Genomic DNA, 16,892 nt, shown 5'->3' with positions numbered 1-16,892 from the left:
CAAAGGCTGGAGTTGTGGACTTGCCTGAGAGTTAGTTGCCCCATCATTGGATGAGAATTTACTCTTCTGAATGAATCTTATTTGGTGCTCTCAATATTGTTATTCTGCAAAAAAATAGATAACGGTAAAACCCATTAACATCAAGTCTGACTTATCCCAGCCCTATAGGACAGACTAGAACTGCCACACAGGGTTTCTCAGGAGCAGATGGTAGATTTGAACTGCCGACCTTCTGGTTAGCAGCCACACCCTTAACCACTGCACCATCATGGTAGAATGTGGCAGATAGTTTTGCACTCAAATAGATGTGAATTCAAAATCTAGCTTAGTCACCAGCTAGGTGACCTTGGGCAAGTTAGACAATGCTTCTGATCTTTGGTTTTTTCCTTTACAAGTAATAATTAATATATAATAATATGCCCTCAGAGACCTTTGTTCTGAAGATGGCAAGAGAGGATGCCTGGAATGTAGGAAGTGCACACTAAATGCTGGTTATGAATGTTATCTTTAGACATGTAATTTTCCATGAGTTTGGAATTGCGAAGGACCTTAGAAGACATATGTTTCATTGCTCTCATATTACAGGTGAGAAAACTGAAGCCCAGATAAGTTCAGTGACTTGCTCAGCTCTCCCAGCCAATTGGTAGCAAATACAGGACTAAAACTGCAATCTCCCTTTTCACAGTTCAGCCTTATCCTACTGAACAGTAGACAGAAAAATCTGCTTTCTGTCTGTCTGTATTTGTTGTCAGCCCCTGACTCATGGAGACTGCATGCGCAACGGGGCAAAATGCTGCTCAGTCCTGCACCATCCCCATGATCAACTGTGATGGGACTGTTGTGATCCATAGGCTTTTATTGACTGAGTTTTTAAAGTAGATTGCCAGGCCATTCTTTCTCATCCATTTTAGTCCAGAAGCTTCACTGAAACCTGTTCAGTATCAGAACAAGCCTCCAGTGACAAACAGGTAGTGGCTGCACATAAGATGCATTGGCCAGGAATCAAACTCAGATCTCCCGCATGGAAAGTGAAAATTCTACCAATGCCCCTCCATCAGTCGAGGCTGAAGAATACACAGTGACTGAGATTAAGGACTGATCTTTCTCTGTATCCATCCTGCCTTAGCCATGGTTTGGGACAACAAAGATGACCAATAATGAGCAGTGCACAGTCAAAAAGTACATGTTTCCTGAAGGAAGCTACTATCCTCTTAGACCACAGCAGCTTCAAGGCAGGCTCCATGAAAAACTGTTCTCCACCAAGATAGAAAGGCAAAAATGTGACCAATTAGCTTCATGGGAACTGCCAAGCCATTGCCACTCTGTAGGTGAGAACAAACTAGACCACTGGCAATGGACATCTGCCCTCAATTGCACCAGTTAGCAGTCCATGCTCTTCTTTAAGAGCTATCAACTGGAGAGTTGAAAAAAAGAAAAAAAGTACCATTAGTGTTTTGAGTATAAAACGCTAATCCCAAATGTTATCAGACAAAGCACTCTATCTTTAAAAAATTCATTTTTTAAAAAATTGTAATTGGTTGCTTTGGCTTAATAAAACCCTCCCCAAAAAAAGAAATAAAAATGATAACAGAAGGCATGTGACTCTGACTACAAAATTATAGCCTGACCCAGACTGAGCTTGGCAATCCTTTGGACAAAAATCGAACTATTTCCCTTTAAAAAATTGCTTCATGGTAATAGCTTTCTCCAAACATCATTTGGCACAGGCAGATTCCCTTTATACCTTTGTTCTGTGTAAGATGATAAGATGTGGGAGAAGAGGCATAGAGTTGGAAGTCAGCCGATGTGAGTTTTTGTCCTAAATTTACTACTAATTACTGTGCAGAACTTCTGTAAATAAGTTGATCAGTCAATTTTCATAGTCATCACAGGGTGAAAATGTATAGCACATAGAAAAATGTAGGTTTCCACCTTGGAAACCATTTAAGGCATTTCATATAAAGGGTATATCCTTGTTAAGAGTTTGCTTTGGCAAGATAAGCCTTCGCCTGTCTACTGAAAATCGGGAGGGAACCCAAACCAAACTCAGCCCCTGCAAGAGCTGACTTTATCACACGTTAGGAGCTCAGCTATTGGGATATTTGGCATAAAGCAAAATTGCAGGGTATTTGTCCAGCACCTCATTTTACTTTTGTTCTTTCTAATAACATTTCATGTTAGAAATGCCAACTGTTTGGGAAAGTGTTATAGTTAAGTGGGTGGAGTGTAGAGCAGAGAAGTAGACGACTGGGGTTCTAATCCCCACTCTATCCCTAATGTATTATGGGGCAAGAAGTCTCTCCACCTTGTTGGTAGAAAGAGAACAGTGGTAGGAGCCCTCTCATGATCACCCTCCTATCACACCGACATCATACACAGAATGGTGGCGTTTTTGTTGACCAAGAGGTCAAAGCAATGAAGATAAAAGATGATAGAGGTGAAATGTTTTCAAACACTTCAGATGCCATGTAAGTATAAGCTGTGAGAAGATGTTACCATGCAATTTTGGAAGATTTAATTTTCTAGATGGTGTATCAATTCATTCAACATTCCCCAAACCTAAATTTATATGATTCTGTTCAAGTCACGAATATGTAATTTGTGCAAAGTACCACATAGCAAATGCCATTTTAGCATCTGAAGACTGAAAAAACATTTTTTTTTTAACCAGGAGTTGAGACCTCGTTAATCTGACAGTCTTTCTATCTTTATTTTATACTAATTTGCCACTTGAGTTTTAAACTCTTGCCAATCGGAGAGACTTAGCAAATTTATCTGCTAGCTGTGCCCCATCCTCCACATGAATATCCGTTATACTTTCTTTTCTCCATTTGTTAGTCCATACTATTCCTTCATCTTAAACCCATCCCCCAACAGCTCCACCTAAAACTCTACCCGTCCTTCGAGGTTCAGCCAGTGATTCATTGCAAGTGGGCATGGGATAAGGACTTCAGAGCACTTTTTCAGAGCCTGATGCAGCTAAGCAAATGTGCTGTGCTAGCTCAAGCTCCCTACATTCTTTAGTAATCAGATGCTGGGTACAGCATTCATAATAACTCAATACACTTCACTGAGGGAGAGGGGTGGAGCTTTTCAGGTGTAGTCTGAACGTGTTTCTGTTAAAAACAAAGAACAGTTGCTGTCAAGTCAGCTCTGACTCTTGTCAACCCCATGTGTATCAGAGTAGAGCTTTGCTCCAAAGGGTTTTCACTGGCTAATTTTTCAGAAGTAGATCTCCAGCCCTTTTTTCTGAGCCATCTTGGGTGTACTCAAATCCCCAACATTTTGGTTACCAGTTGAGCACTTAAATCATTTGTACCACCCAGGGACTCAACATTCATGCCAGAAGGATTAAGAATATGGCCCATATGTCAGTATCACTAGAACAGAAAATAGTTTATCTTAGGGGTTATAACAAGGGGACACTGAAGGCTAAAAGACATACCTAAGTAATACAAGAAGTGGGTGTCAAAAAATTTTCAAAATTGAGTCTACGTGATTATTATTAAAGTTCTAGCTTGTAGGATGTTGGGAATTTCAAGGAATTTAATTGCCCCTTTTTGTGTACGGTGCACCCTGATGCTCTCTGACTGATATGCTAAAACATCAAAGAAATCTTGCTGTCAAGATCTCAACCCTGTGGTGAAATCTTGGAGGAGAGTGATATTGGGAGTCAGTAGAATTAAGTTTATCTGTTCTGTTCCTTATCAGTTCTTTTAATCTGAGCCAATCATTGAATTTTTACGATATCAAATTTGTTATCTGTAAAATAAGGAGGTTGGATTAGATAGTCTTTAAGTATAAAAATGGTGGGGCAGGGCCTCTGACTTCCTCTAACTTCACAAGAGGGAAGGAAAATTAAGATCAACAGCCCAAGGCTGATTTATATGAGGTGGAAGTCAGACATACCTCCTCTTTCCACCATTTTTATCAATTCTGATACCACCTATCCCTCCCACAGCCCCCTCTACTTCTTCGCTGAGTTTGATAATTCATTGCAGTGGCCACACAGAGCTCACAGATCATACTCACAGTTACGGGGTTTATTAGGGAAGTAACAGGTTACAATTTAGGTTTAGGAACGCTCAGAATACAGTTCTTCAATCAAGACAGTCCCTTCAGTTGTGCTGCTAGTGCATTTCTCTCTGGCCTTCAGCCCCTTGGCCCCTAAGCCAGACCTCTGCCCTGCTCTGGCAAGTGTTACAAAGCTCTTTTAGCTCAGCTGATAAGTGCCCAGAGGCACCCTGCTCCACCACTAAGCCTCAGCCCTAAGGCACTCAGCTTTAGCTTCATGGGTCAGCAAACCCAGCTCCACCAAGAGCCCAGAGGCACCCTAATCTGCAGGCAAGCCTCCTGGCCTAAGGCATTCAAGTTTCTAGCTCCATGTGCTGGGAAGCACACCATGCCGTTTCCTGTCTGTCTCCTGCTGCTGTTTCTCTGCCACTGCTTCTCACCTTCTCTCTCGGTCTCCTGGTACCAGGAGCTTCTCAGCACAGGGGTCCCAGTTCTGCAGGATGTACTCTACTCCTGGGTCTTCTATCTTGGTGGTGGTAAGACCCTCTCCTCTCTGCCTCTGGGATGACTCATTGTAAGCCTAGTAGGATGGCAAAAATGACCAATCCCCTAGTTGTGGTCCATATACCTTATTTGCATGGTCCCACCCCCACAAGGGTGCCATGCAGCATATTTGCATTATTGCCAAGCTCTACAATCCCTTTGATGGGCCACAAGCACCTCATTTGCATCTCACCCAGTCACTTGGTGGGAGTTACAAAGACTATGGCTAGGAGGACCATGTTAAGTAATTCACTGCACCACAGGCCACCCCCTGGCTCTTCTAGCCATTGGCCCTTTCATACTTGAAAGATTACCCCCTCTCAATCATTTTACCAGCTCAAAGCTGTCATTAACAATTAGTATTTCAGTAGGACAAAGAGTCCTCAGGGTGAGGCTACTCAGGTACCAACCATTCAGGTTTGCTGTTAGTGTCCATCTGGCCTGGTCAAGTTCTCCGAAAGTCGTATCAGTTTCACCCTCTCTGGCCTCTGATAAAATTTAACAGAGAGAAGATTATTCCCTTGCTCTGAGTCTCTCTTGAGGTATCAGCATAGCAAAACTTTTAAGAGACTTTTGGTTCAGCCACTGTACTTCAATCCAGCAGTGCCTCCCCTTAGTCCACGCTTTTAAGTTACTGCTTCTACAATTACACCTTTTACCGTCACAATTAATCCTGTTAATAATCAACACTCACAACTGAGTCATGTAATACTATCAACATCTTCCCCCACCCTCTCTTCCCCAGACCCATCGGGAAAAGAGGAATCTATTCAGTTGGGATCCTTCTTGTCCCCCTCATTTTGAGCATAAGTGAGACAGATAGGGTTAACTGTGCTGGCAGAACAAAAGAGCTGTTAAAAAATTACCCTCTAGAAGTTGGGTAAACAGGAACCACACCCATCAATGTGAGATAAGGTTGAAACAACCCGTGAGTTATTATCTCCTTCTTAGTGTTTTTCTAGTTCGTTCCCCCTTTACAGGCTCCCGCATGTGTATAAGAACAAAGTGTGACTGCTGTTTAACCTTCTGTAGCCCTCCGAAGATGGCGATGTAGTAGCAAAGATCAGTGTACTTGCGCTATATCCCATAATAAGTGTTGCCAAGGGCTGCCAAGAGGACTCTATCTTGAATATCAGCGGGTTCCATCTTGGATTCCAGATGCGCCCACAACCTAATTAGCATGCACTGCCATTCTGAGAAGTACCTGCCCCTTGAAAGAAACCCACTAAATATTCATTACTCTGTTGTCTCCACCAAACCCATATAAACCCTAGCCTTGCTTTCCTTTTTGAGTCAGCCTTTTAGAGAGGCTTAGACTCCTGCTGACTCCTTTTGCTTAACTCAAGCAAAATTAAGCTTTCTGAAGATAAACTTTGTCTTTCACGTGTATTTTTATTCTGGAAAAGACAGGACCCTTCATGTCAGATTGGCAATTGGTAACATAAGTACACCCACAAAAAAGTGTAAGTCGGCCACTTCATGCCTTTATCTCCCCCCATTTTAGATAGTCAATGTTTAAATTGCCTGTCACAATCAAACCAGTACTCTGAGGAGACAAGTATGTTGCTTGGTGAAGAATCTTCTGTTCCAATTAGAACTTTAAGCATGCGCTTCCATAAGCAAAGTCTAGTCCAGAGCAAGCCATCGAACTGCAGCAATTTACACGAGTTTACCATGTCAAACATCTATCTCTTCATTCAGTTGGGTTCTGGTCAGCTCATCCCTAGCCATTCAAGCTAGGTCACAATGGGTATATACCAGCCATAGGCTTAGGAGTTCACACACACCTCCCAGGACTTCAGAGCACCCAAACCCTTCTCTCTCTCTCATTCCTAGTCCCCATGGTCTAGGTCAATGGTGCCAACGGAAAGTGGCCAAACTCAGCCCCTCTCTTCATTGCTGCACCTCCCCCACTTCCACTCATTAAGCAGACCCAGGTGGTAACCACAAATGAGCATACCAGGCCGTCTACTCACATGCTCCCTTTAACTTCCAGCCCTGGAAGGGTTTTTTTTTTTTTTTTTCCTTTGATGAGCACTGACATTTCCTGCCTCAATGCATCCAGCAGTAAACCAATTGCTCAAAATTTTAAAAAAGCAAGAGTCACTTTTTTTTCTGCAGGCCCTTCCTTCAAAAGCAAATTTCCTGTTTTCTAGGTGGTTCTGCATGCCTTTTCAAATGCAAATTTTCTGACTGAAGTATTCTGGGTGGGGCTCATATTTTCTACATAAGCCCCTGTTTTAGTCATCTAGTGCTGCTGTAACAGAAATACCACAAGTGGACGGCTTTAACAAAGAGAGATTTATTTTCTTACAGTCTAGTAGGCTAGAAGCCCAAATTCAGGGTGTCAGCTCCAGAGGAAGGCTTTTTCTCTCTGTCTGCTCTGGAAGAAGGTCCTTCTCATCAAGCTTACCCTGGACTTGGAGCTTCTCTGAACAGTAACCCCAGGTCCAAAGGACATGGTTCTGCTCCAGGTGCTTCTTTCTTGGTGGTATGAGATCTCCTCCCAACTTTCTGCTCACTTCTCTTTCCTTTTAGCTCTTGTAAGGTTAAAAGTGGTGCAGGCCACAACCCAGGCAAACTCCCTTTACATTGAATCAGGGATGTGACCTTAGTAGGGGTGTTACAATTCCACCCTAATCCTCTGTAACATAAAATTACAATCACAAAATGGAGGACAACCACATAATACTGGGAATATGGCCTAACCAAATTGACAGATATTTTGGGGGAAACAATTCAATCCATGACAGCCACCAGCACAGGGCTACCTATTCAAACCAACAACCTGTGTTTCCCTCAGGCAAATCCTAGCTACTGTTTTAGTAAATCCAATCAGATATTGTCTGAAGGCAGAGTTATGCACTCTCTGTAATCTATAATACCTAATATTCATTTCTACCATACATTTAAGTTTGTTTTACAACACTAGGTAGGAGAAACATTCAATATCCAGAGTGCATTCAGATAAACAGATAAACACTTTTTAAACATTCCAGTTTTTTATTCTCTATACCTTAACTATCTTTCCATTCATAGGTATATGGCCATGGACCTCAGGCTGGCTGGAACCAGAAGTCCCTGGCCCCCTATCAATCATCCAATTTAACTGGTTTGGCCCTTTCCCTGAGTGACTCCAGATGTGGCCTTTCTTCCCTCAGCTGCAGGATAACATTTCTTTCCTTTCAGCCATTACAGGTAACAACAACAAAAGTAACCATGTAACAATCAAACATAACAATATTTAAATTGACTTTTAATCTGTGAATAGTGTAAAACAGACTTTTTCAAGGCAGAATTTAGCTATGGAAGGCTAGGGGCCCTGTACACAAAGAAACCCCAAGTACAGAAAGAGAGACTCTACTCATGTCCTAGTCTGTGAGGGTTGAGGCAAACTGCCTGTTGTTTAGTGGTTCTAAATTTGCTTGGATACTTTCTACCCAGTTTACTCAACTGAAGATTCTACTGTAAAAAGCCCTATTTAACAACCACTTATTCACTTTTTTTTTTGTTTTATTCACAGAAGTTTTGCAACAGATGTCTATTGGCTGATTAGGGCCATAAGAGCCTGGGAGAGCCAGATAGACATGTGGGCTGTCATTGCCAAGCATAGCATTTGGACATCCTTGGTGGTTGTTGGGGGAGCGTACTGTGGGATTTTCATGTCCTTACCTTGAATTTTGAAAATGACATAAGCTCCTCAGGATGTACAAAGAGATATGTCTTTGGTTACTCCTGTCAGGTAAGAAGTGACTTTTTTTCAACCAGATGCTGATTCATTTCATTTCAGGCTATTGCTAAAATTCTTTATATTGCTCCATATGAATCTATGTGGGAATAATTAACAAGTTCTTTAAAGTTTAACTAAATATTAGAAAATATAAAAGCCTAATTATGAGTCAGAACTGTTGCCCTTTAAAGCTAAAAGTGTTTTATAAACCATGGATTTTCGGTAACAAGTCCCAGGGCCTTTTAGTTTCCTCTAAGCAAGGTAATTCCTTGTCTGAAAAGGAATAAGTTTATTTTTTCGGAAAATGGAAGAAAAACTAATTGCAAAAAAAGCCATTGTATAGCTAGGTACAGCTATTAGACTGTTGGAAGAAAGGACATTCAAAAACTTTTTTTTTAAATCAGATTGTTCTTAGGGCATTTATATTTTTATTTACTTGCTCTGTTTGTGGCTTTAGTCTGTGATTAGAAAATGCATCAAAAAACTAAATCTGCAGAATTAAAACAAATGTCTCTAAGAATGTAGGTGGCGAATTTTAATCTCAAATCAACTAGGCCAAATCATTTTTTGAAGTGTCTAAGTAGAAAATGCATAGACAGTCTTGGATACTTTTGGAAATTAACTCAAGAATTTGTTCCTGTAAGCAATGTGCTGTACTCGGTTTTAGATATGCTCAAGTTCCGGTTATGGCTTAGAGCTTTCCCTAAAACCAAGGGTAGAAAGCATGTACACCGGAGTTGGAAAGAGGGGTACTATGGTCTAACTTTAGATGGATTTTAAGGTCAATGTCAGAGTGCATGAGTCCTGCTCTGTAAACTTGGGTGAGTCTTTTTTTTTCTTCTCTTTGGGCTTCAGCCTCTACTTCAGAAAAAAAATGTCTACCAGATGATCCTTTCCTGGGAGGAATAGTTGCTGGAGAAGAAAGAAGTCTATTTATTTGCTAGAGGATTACACTTGTTTGATAAAGTTCAGAACTTAGTTGAATGAGCTCTCTTAAGAATTTTCTCAAGTTTATACAAATTTGCATGTAATGGTAAATTTGCTTATATTTTGAAATTTTATGTACGTATGTATATTTGCAAATTTGCTTATATACTTATAATTTGCTTATAAAAACCAAACCCAAACCCAGTGCCATCATACAGGTAAAAAAAAATTTTTTTTCACCCATATCTCTCTTCTCTGACTTTGTTTAAAGTAAAAAGCATTAAAGTGCCAGTTTTAAGAGATGTTAGAGCCTATTGCTGGGCCTTTGCCATACCCTTTTCGCTACTTGCTATCATTTTCTGTCTCTGTAGGCCCTTTGGCTACAGGTGTTCTCCAGCAAATGCAATACGGAGACGTGATAAGGGCTACCTCTAAGGAGGAGTGACTCGTTGGCAGAGGGACTACTTGGCCGCCCTTGAGCACAAGATAGGATCCTTTTATGAAGAGCACATAGTATGGGCATGCTCTTTTTCCCAACATCATTCTCCATACTGTTGAGAGTGAGTTTCCCAAAATGAAAGTCTGATTAAAATTACTTCCTGATTTTTCTTTGCCTTAAGGACAAAAGTCCAGATTCCATGACATGGCACAGAACATATGGTGCTTCGCTACTTCTTCAGCCTTTTCCCATTCCTCTATTCCTCTCCTTCTCACATCTTATGTTGCAACCACCTAGATAGTGGCAGTCCCCCTGCTTGCAGTGATGTCTCAAAGTGGAGGCCATTGCTGGCACTGCTGACTCTGTACCTAAGTGCCCACACAGCCTATCTGGTGAATACCTAAACTTCTTTCAAGATAAGTTCAAGGAACAGCTCATCAGGTCTTTCTACCTCTTCCTCCATTAAGTAGAATTGACCACAACCTCCTTTGCGCCTTCACTTTCACCCCAGAAAACCCAGTGCCATTGGGTCGATTCTGACTCAAAGCGACCCTATAGGATAGAGTAGAACTGCCCCATAGAGTTTCCAAGGAGCACCTGGCAGATTCGAACTGCCCACCCTTTGGTTAGCAGCCGTAGCACTTAATCACTACGCCACCGGGGTTTCCTCACTTTCACCATCACCATGAAATACTTTATTATACATAGATTAAATATTTGTGTTGTCCTATTAAACTGGAATTTTTTTAAAGACAAGACAGTGAATTATTTGTCATTGCATTCATAAAACATAGCACATAGTAGGTATTATGAATTGAATCATGTACCCCCAAAATATGTGTCAACTTGGCTAGGCCATGATTCCCAGTATTGTGTGATTGTCAACCATTTTGTCATTTGATTTGATTTTCATCTGTGTTGTAAACCCTATCTCTATGATGTTAATGAGGCAGGGTTAGAAGCAGTTATGTTAATGAGGCAGGACTCAATCTACAAGATTAGATTGTACCTTGAGTCAATTTCTTTTCTAAGATACAAAAGAGAGAAGCAAGTAGAGAGACAAGGGGGACTCATACCACCAAGAAATGAAAGCAAGGAGATTAACGCATCCTTTGGGCTCAGGGTCCCTGCTCCTCAACCAAGGGAAGATTGATGACAAAAACCTTCCCCCAGAGCCTACAGAGGGATAAAGCCTTTCCCTGGAGCTGGCACTCTGAATTCAGGTTTCTAGGCTCCTAGTCTGTGAAAAGCCATCTGCTTGTGGTATTTCTGTTAGAGCAGTGTTAGAGAACTAAGACAGTAATCAAAAACCAAACCAAACCTGTTGTTGTGGAGTCCATTCTGACTCACAGCGACCCTATATAAGCAAACAAAAATCAAACCCGTTGCCAGTAGAGTCAATTCTGACTCATAGCGACCCTGTAGGTCTGAATAGAACTGCCCCTTAGAGTTTCCAAGGAATGCCTGGTGGATTTGAACAGCTGACCTTTCTTGGTTAGCAGCCATAGCACTTAACCACTATGCCACCAGGGTTTCCGCGACCCTATATAGACCTGCTAAAAACTTTTGTAATTGAATGAACAAATGAATGAATATTCAAGACCCTCAGTAAAACCATCAAGGCCAAAAGAACACATATCTTCCAAAGAGACAAAAACAAAATCCTAAGATTTTACTAAGCCTTGGTCCTACCATGCTAAGCACTGGAGACTTTGTGGAAGTTTTATTCTATATCTAATTTGGAAGTACCAAGGACGACCTCGCAAAGGAAGTGACACTCAAACTGAGACGTAAAAAAAAGTTAGCTAGTCAAAGATAGGGCGAGAGATACTTTAGGCAGAGGGAAGATTAGACACAAAGATCTGGGCATGGAAAAGTGTATGATGCATTCAAGGAATCAAGAGGTGGCTAGCATGGCTGCAGCCCCCGGAGGGAGAGGAGAGTGGGAAGCAATGAGGGTGGGGACGGACACTGGGGCTGCACTGTGCAGGGTCTTGTAGGTGTTCACAAAAATGAGTGTGATACCATCCCATGGACTGAACACACTTCCTAAGGGACCCTTGTAGAATTTCAACTCAGGTAGCTCCTCTTGTCCTGCTGGAACAATCAAGAAACCTGAAGGAGGAATATTTGTAGTAACAACCACAACTCTTAGTCTCAGAAAACTTTTAACATTTTAACTCCTTTAAGACCTATAAACTTTAAGTTTGGTGTATTTCTTTTTCACTTTTAGATTCTTCTGCTTGTAAAAACATGTACTCATTGTTGAAAATAATTTCTGTTGATGCACGTGTTTGCCACGTGGCTTGCCTAATTCATCGTTATTTTCCCAATTAGGTGAAATCTGAAAACTCACCTAGTTCTTTCTCCAGAATAATATGCCCAAAAAGTTATAACTATTAATGTTTCACTGAACACTTATTATGTATAAAGCACTGTTCTAATGCTGTGGAAATACAACACGAGGTAGTCCTGGGGATCTTGGATCCCTGGAAATAAGTTTTGTGTTTCAGAAGAGCTCATTTGGAATCCATAAAGATTATAAAGGTGTGTCTTAAACGGAAATGAATTACACTGGATTTAATGGTGTAAAGAGGAAATGGAGGATAAAAGCAAGGAATCGAAGTGAGGAATGAAAGTGATGACTGGGGCCAGGGCCCCAGGTGCCTTTTCCAGTGAGATTTCTGTGTAGCTGAACCTTAGGCTCACCCCAAGTTTTTGTTAAATTCCTATAACATGTTTCTGGCCATTGACACTCCTTAAACTATTTTTACTAGATTTTTTATTAGCTGTTTTCATAACACTTATATAGACAGATTTTACTCAGATTGTGCACCTTTTTAAAAAAACAGTGGAGAGTCCATATTCCATTTTCTAGGAATAAGGTAGAGCTCCTATCTGACATTTTCTAAAAGATAATAGATTATTTTGTATTCATTAGTTATCCTTTTTTTATAGCTTTTACATACTTTTATTGGTTTAACAAAAACATTTCTTTCTAAAATTCTAATATTAATATTTGATGAACCTGACATGAGATTATTGCTTAAAAGGATCCTTGGTGGTCAGTGGTTAAGAGCTCAGCTGCTAACCAAAAGATTGGCAGTTCAAATCCACCAGCTGCTCCTTGGAAACCTTATGGGGCAGTTCTACTCTGTCCATAGAGTTGCCATGAGTCCTAATTGACCAAATAGCAACAGGTTTAGCTTGTTTGGTTTTACTATTAAAAACACTTGTTCATCTGTTATCTTAAAAACTATTACACCAAAGTGTAGAAAAAGAACTTAGAGACGTTAATTAGTTATTTTGCATACAATTAAGTTAATATATATAATTTAGTTAATTGTTTACATACATGTGAGGGAATTAGCTGGTTAGCTGAGTCAAGGAACAAGGTGAATATACGATTTAGAAAAGAGTGTATAACATCACAGACAATTTTGGAACATAAAACTTGTCTGCACAATTTGAGGGTAAATAAGTAGTTGGCAGATGGCAAAATGAGGTCATGGCTTTCTGTCCTTGAGTAGACTGACCAGAGGTGTCAAAGAAGACATTTTCAGTTGTTTTGTGGATTCTCCAGGAAGCCTTGATCATTTAGCTGAGTAGCAAATGTGACAGCTGTCTCTGAGTAATGTCTGCAGGCATCCTTACCTCCCTACTCCATCATACGTGGGCATCATTTCCTTCAAGAGAATGTCTCAGAGAGAATGATCAGAGATACATTCACAGAGTTGAGTACACACGTTTATCTCAGAATCATTTATAACTCTTGGAAGAGTGAAAATAACATGAGGGTTCAAAGTAGGAGATTGATAAATAAACAATAAATAAAGGTACATTCATAAAATGGAATACTATGAGGCCATTAAAAATCTTGTTGTAGAATACAATTCAACAACGTGGGCATGCCCACAGTATATAAAACAGGTAATCAGGATGTAAGCACTATTGATACATATTTAAACACGGTAATCCCATACTTAAATGTAATAGCTAAAAATTTCAATGGCTATATACCAAAATGTTTATCTTTGTCTAGTTGGATTATAGATGACTCTTTGTGCTTTCTTCTATTCCCAAATTTCCTTCACTGAATCTATTTTACTTTTCTAATGAAAAAATCTCTTACTGATTTTAAATTCATAAGACACTTAATGAGATCTAAGGGGGATATATGAGAATGCATGTCTGTATTCATATTCGTGTACATATATTTTTACATTAAAGAAAAACCATGATCTAGAATTAGTTATATAGCTTGATTTTCTTAGCCAGTAACTTAGACTCTTACATTTCTAAGATAACTTGGAAGTTCTACTATTGAAAGAGAAAAAAGAATTATAGATGGGAAACATTAGAACTGACTCACCCCCTTTCAAGCTAGAAAAAAAAAAATTGAATTTAACAGTATTTTTGTTCAATTTTTTTTGTTATTGTACTTCAGATAAAAGTTTACAGGACAGACTAGCTTCTCATTAAATTGTTAGCACATGTATTGTTTTATGACATTAGGTATCAACCCCACAACATGTCAACACTCTCCCTTCTCAACCTGGGGTTCCTCATTAACAGCTTACCTGTCCTTTCCTGCCTTCTAGTCCTTACCCCTGGGCTAGTGTGCCCCTTTAGTCTCATTTTGTTTTATGGGCCTGTCTAATCTTGGCTGAAGAGTGAACTGCAAGAATGACTTCATTAGTGAGCTAAAAGGGTGCCCGGGGACCATACTCTCAGGCTTTCTCCAATCTCTGTCAGGCCAGCAAGCCTGGTCTTTTGTGAGTTAGGATTTTGTTCTACATTTTTCTCCAGCTCTGTCCGGGACCCTCTATTATGATCCCTGTCAGAGTAGTCAGTGGTGTTAGCCAGGCACCATCTAGTTGTATTGGACTCAGTCTGGTGGAGGACATGGTAGTTGTGATCCATTAGTCCTTTGGACTAATCTTTCCCTTATGTCTTTGGTTTTCTTCATTCTCCCTTGCTCCCAAAGAGCTGACACCAGTAGAGTATCTTAGAAGGCTGCTCACAGGCTTTTAAGAGCCCAGATACTACTCAACAAAGTAGAACGTAGAGTATTTTCTTTATAAACTATTTTATGCCAATTGAGCTAGATGTTCCCCAAGACCATGGTCCCCACAGTCCTCAGCCTAGTAATTCAGTCCCTCAGGGAGTTTGATGTGTCTATGGAGCTTCTATGACCTTGCCTTGTACAAGTTGTACTGGCTTCCTCAGTATTGTGTACTGTCTTATCCTTCACCAAAGTTACCACATATCATCTATTTAGTGTTCTTCCATCCCACTCCTCCCCTCCTTCGTAACAATCAAAGATTGTTTCTTTTTGTGTGTAAACCTCTTCAAGAGTTTTTATAATAGTAGTCTTAGTCTCATAAAATATTTACCCTTTTGTGGTTGACTTATCTCACTCAGCATAATGCCCTCTAGATACATCCATGTTGTGAGATACTTCAAGGATTCATCATTGTTCTTTATAGTTGCGTAGTATTCCATTGTGTGTATGTACCAGAGTTTGTTTATCCATTCATCTGTTGATGGGCATCTAGGTTGTTTCCATCTTTTTGCTCTTGTGAACAACACTGCAACGAACACGGGTGTGCATATGTCTATTTGTGTGACGGCTCTTATTTCTCTAGGATATATTCCTAGGAATAGTATTGCTGGATCATATGGTATTTCTATTTCTGGATTTCTAAGGAAGCGCCATATCATTTTCCAAAATACTTGCACCTTTTTGCATTCCCACCAGCAGTGCATAAGAGTTCGAATCTACCCACAGCCTCTACAACATTTATTTTTTTGTTTTTTTTGGTTTGCACTTGTAGTGCCAAGGTGAGATGGCATCTCATTGTGGTTTTGATTTGCATTTCTCTAATGGCTAGTGATTACAAGCATTTCCTCATGTGTCTGTTGGCCACTTCAATGTCTTTGGTGAACTGTCTGTTCATTTCCTTTGCCCATTTTTTAATTGGATTATTTGTCTTTTTGTTGTAGAGGTGTTGGATTTTCCTGTAGATTTAGAGATTAGACCTTTAACAGATTTGTCATAGACAAATTTTTTTTCCCAGTCCGTAGGTTCTCTTTTTACTCTTTTGTTGGAGTCTTTTGATGGGTATAAATGTTTAATTTTTAGAAGATCCCAGTAATCTAGCTTACCTTCTGGAGTTTGTGTGTTGTTAGTTATGGTCTGTATCCTATTAATGCTGTGTATTAGGGCCTCTAGCATTGATTCTTTTTTTTCTTCTATGATCTTTATAGTTTTTAAGGGTTTATATTTAACTCTTTGATCCATTTTGAAATAGTTTTTGTGTATGGTGTGAGGTATGGATCCTGTTTCATTTTTTTGCAAATGGACATCCAGTTTTGCTGGTACCATTTGCTTAAAAGGCTTTTTTCGGGAGGAGAAGTTGCCGGGGGGCAGCGACTGGTTTTGGAGCCGGGAGTGCAGCATCCCAGGCAGGGAACCTTGGCACGGGGCTTTGGACTGGGTGCAGGGGAGCTGAGCACCACATCTTGTGATGGTGCAAACACGGGGCGCAGCCCTACCCCCCTGAACTGACCCCGGGAGAGGGCCCACCTGGTCCACGCCCATGGCGCAGCGACGCGGCTGGTGAGAGGAGAAATCCCCGGGAGGCAGCGACTTGTTTTTGAGCCGGGAGTGCAGCGTCCCAGCCGGGGAACCTTGACGCTGGGCTTTGGACTGGCAGCGGAGGAACTGACCGTGGCTTTTGCGGGCCTGACCCTCGGGGGCAATCTCTACCCAGCCAGCACACATAGGCGACACGCCCCTCGGGAATCTCAGATAAAATAGTCATCCCAAGCAAGATATAACTTTGTCTATATTCGGGAGTGCTACTCTCTCCTGTTTTTCTGAACCCTCCCTTCCCCTTCCCAGGCGGCTTCATTAACATTGGAATTTCCTGAACCAGACGGAGAACTGCTCCGCGGGTTTTCTTTTCCTTTTTTTAGGTCTTTTCCTAACCCATTCTTCCAGCCTGAGAGAAGAAACCACAAAAAACCCATGGACCAAAAATCCTTCCCTAATTGGACTAAAAACACAAACCAGTTCCAGCCAAGTATATGTGATCCACAGTCTCCGGCTTTCAACCCTACAGGGAACAAGAGAGCTATTATAATGCAAACACATTCCTGATAGGGATCTAACTGCATTTTTTTTTAGCGGGTTTACTGAAAAAACAAGTTTCCCAGGTCTGATATCTCTGCGTA

General features: G+C 40.7%; 1 protein-coding gene across 4 annotated transcripts in view; it reads left to right on the top strand.

The window, feature by feature from the left end:
• Nucleotides 1–8,159: 8,159 nt before the first annotated feature.
• GYPA (glycophorin A (MNS blood group)) overlaps nt 8,160–16,892 on the top strand; it is a 49,840-nt gene continuing 41,107 nt past the window's right edge. For all 4 annotated transcript variants that reach the window (XM_023557151.2, XM_064267541.1, XM_023557152.2 and 1 more), the window contains exon 1: nt 8,160–8,299. In XM_023557151.2, coding sequence (XP_023412919.1) covers nt 8,263–8,299 — 37 coding nt within the window. In that variant the 5' untranslated portion in view covers nt 8,160–8,262. The remainder of the gene's footprint in view (nt 8,300–16,892) is intronic.

The sequence above is a fragment of the Loxodonta africana genome, chromosome 13, assembly GCF_030014295.1.
Source record: "Loxodonta africana isolate mLoxAfr1 chromosome 13, mLoxAfr1.hap2, whole genome shotgun sequence".
NCBI lineage: Eukaryota > Metazoa > Chordata > Mammalia > Proboscidea > Elephantidae > Loxodonta > Loxodonta africana.
The sequence above is the reverse complement of the archived record's forward strand: the minus strand, read 5'-3'. Positions and strand labels throughout refer to the sequence as shown.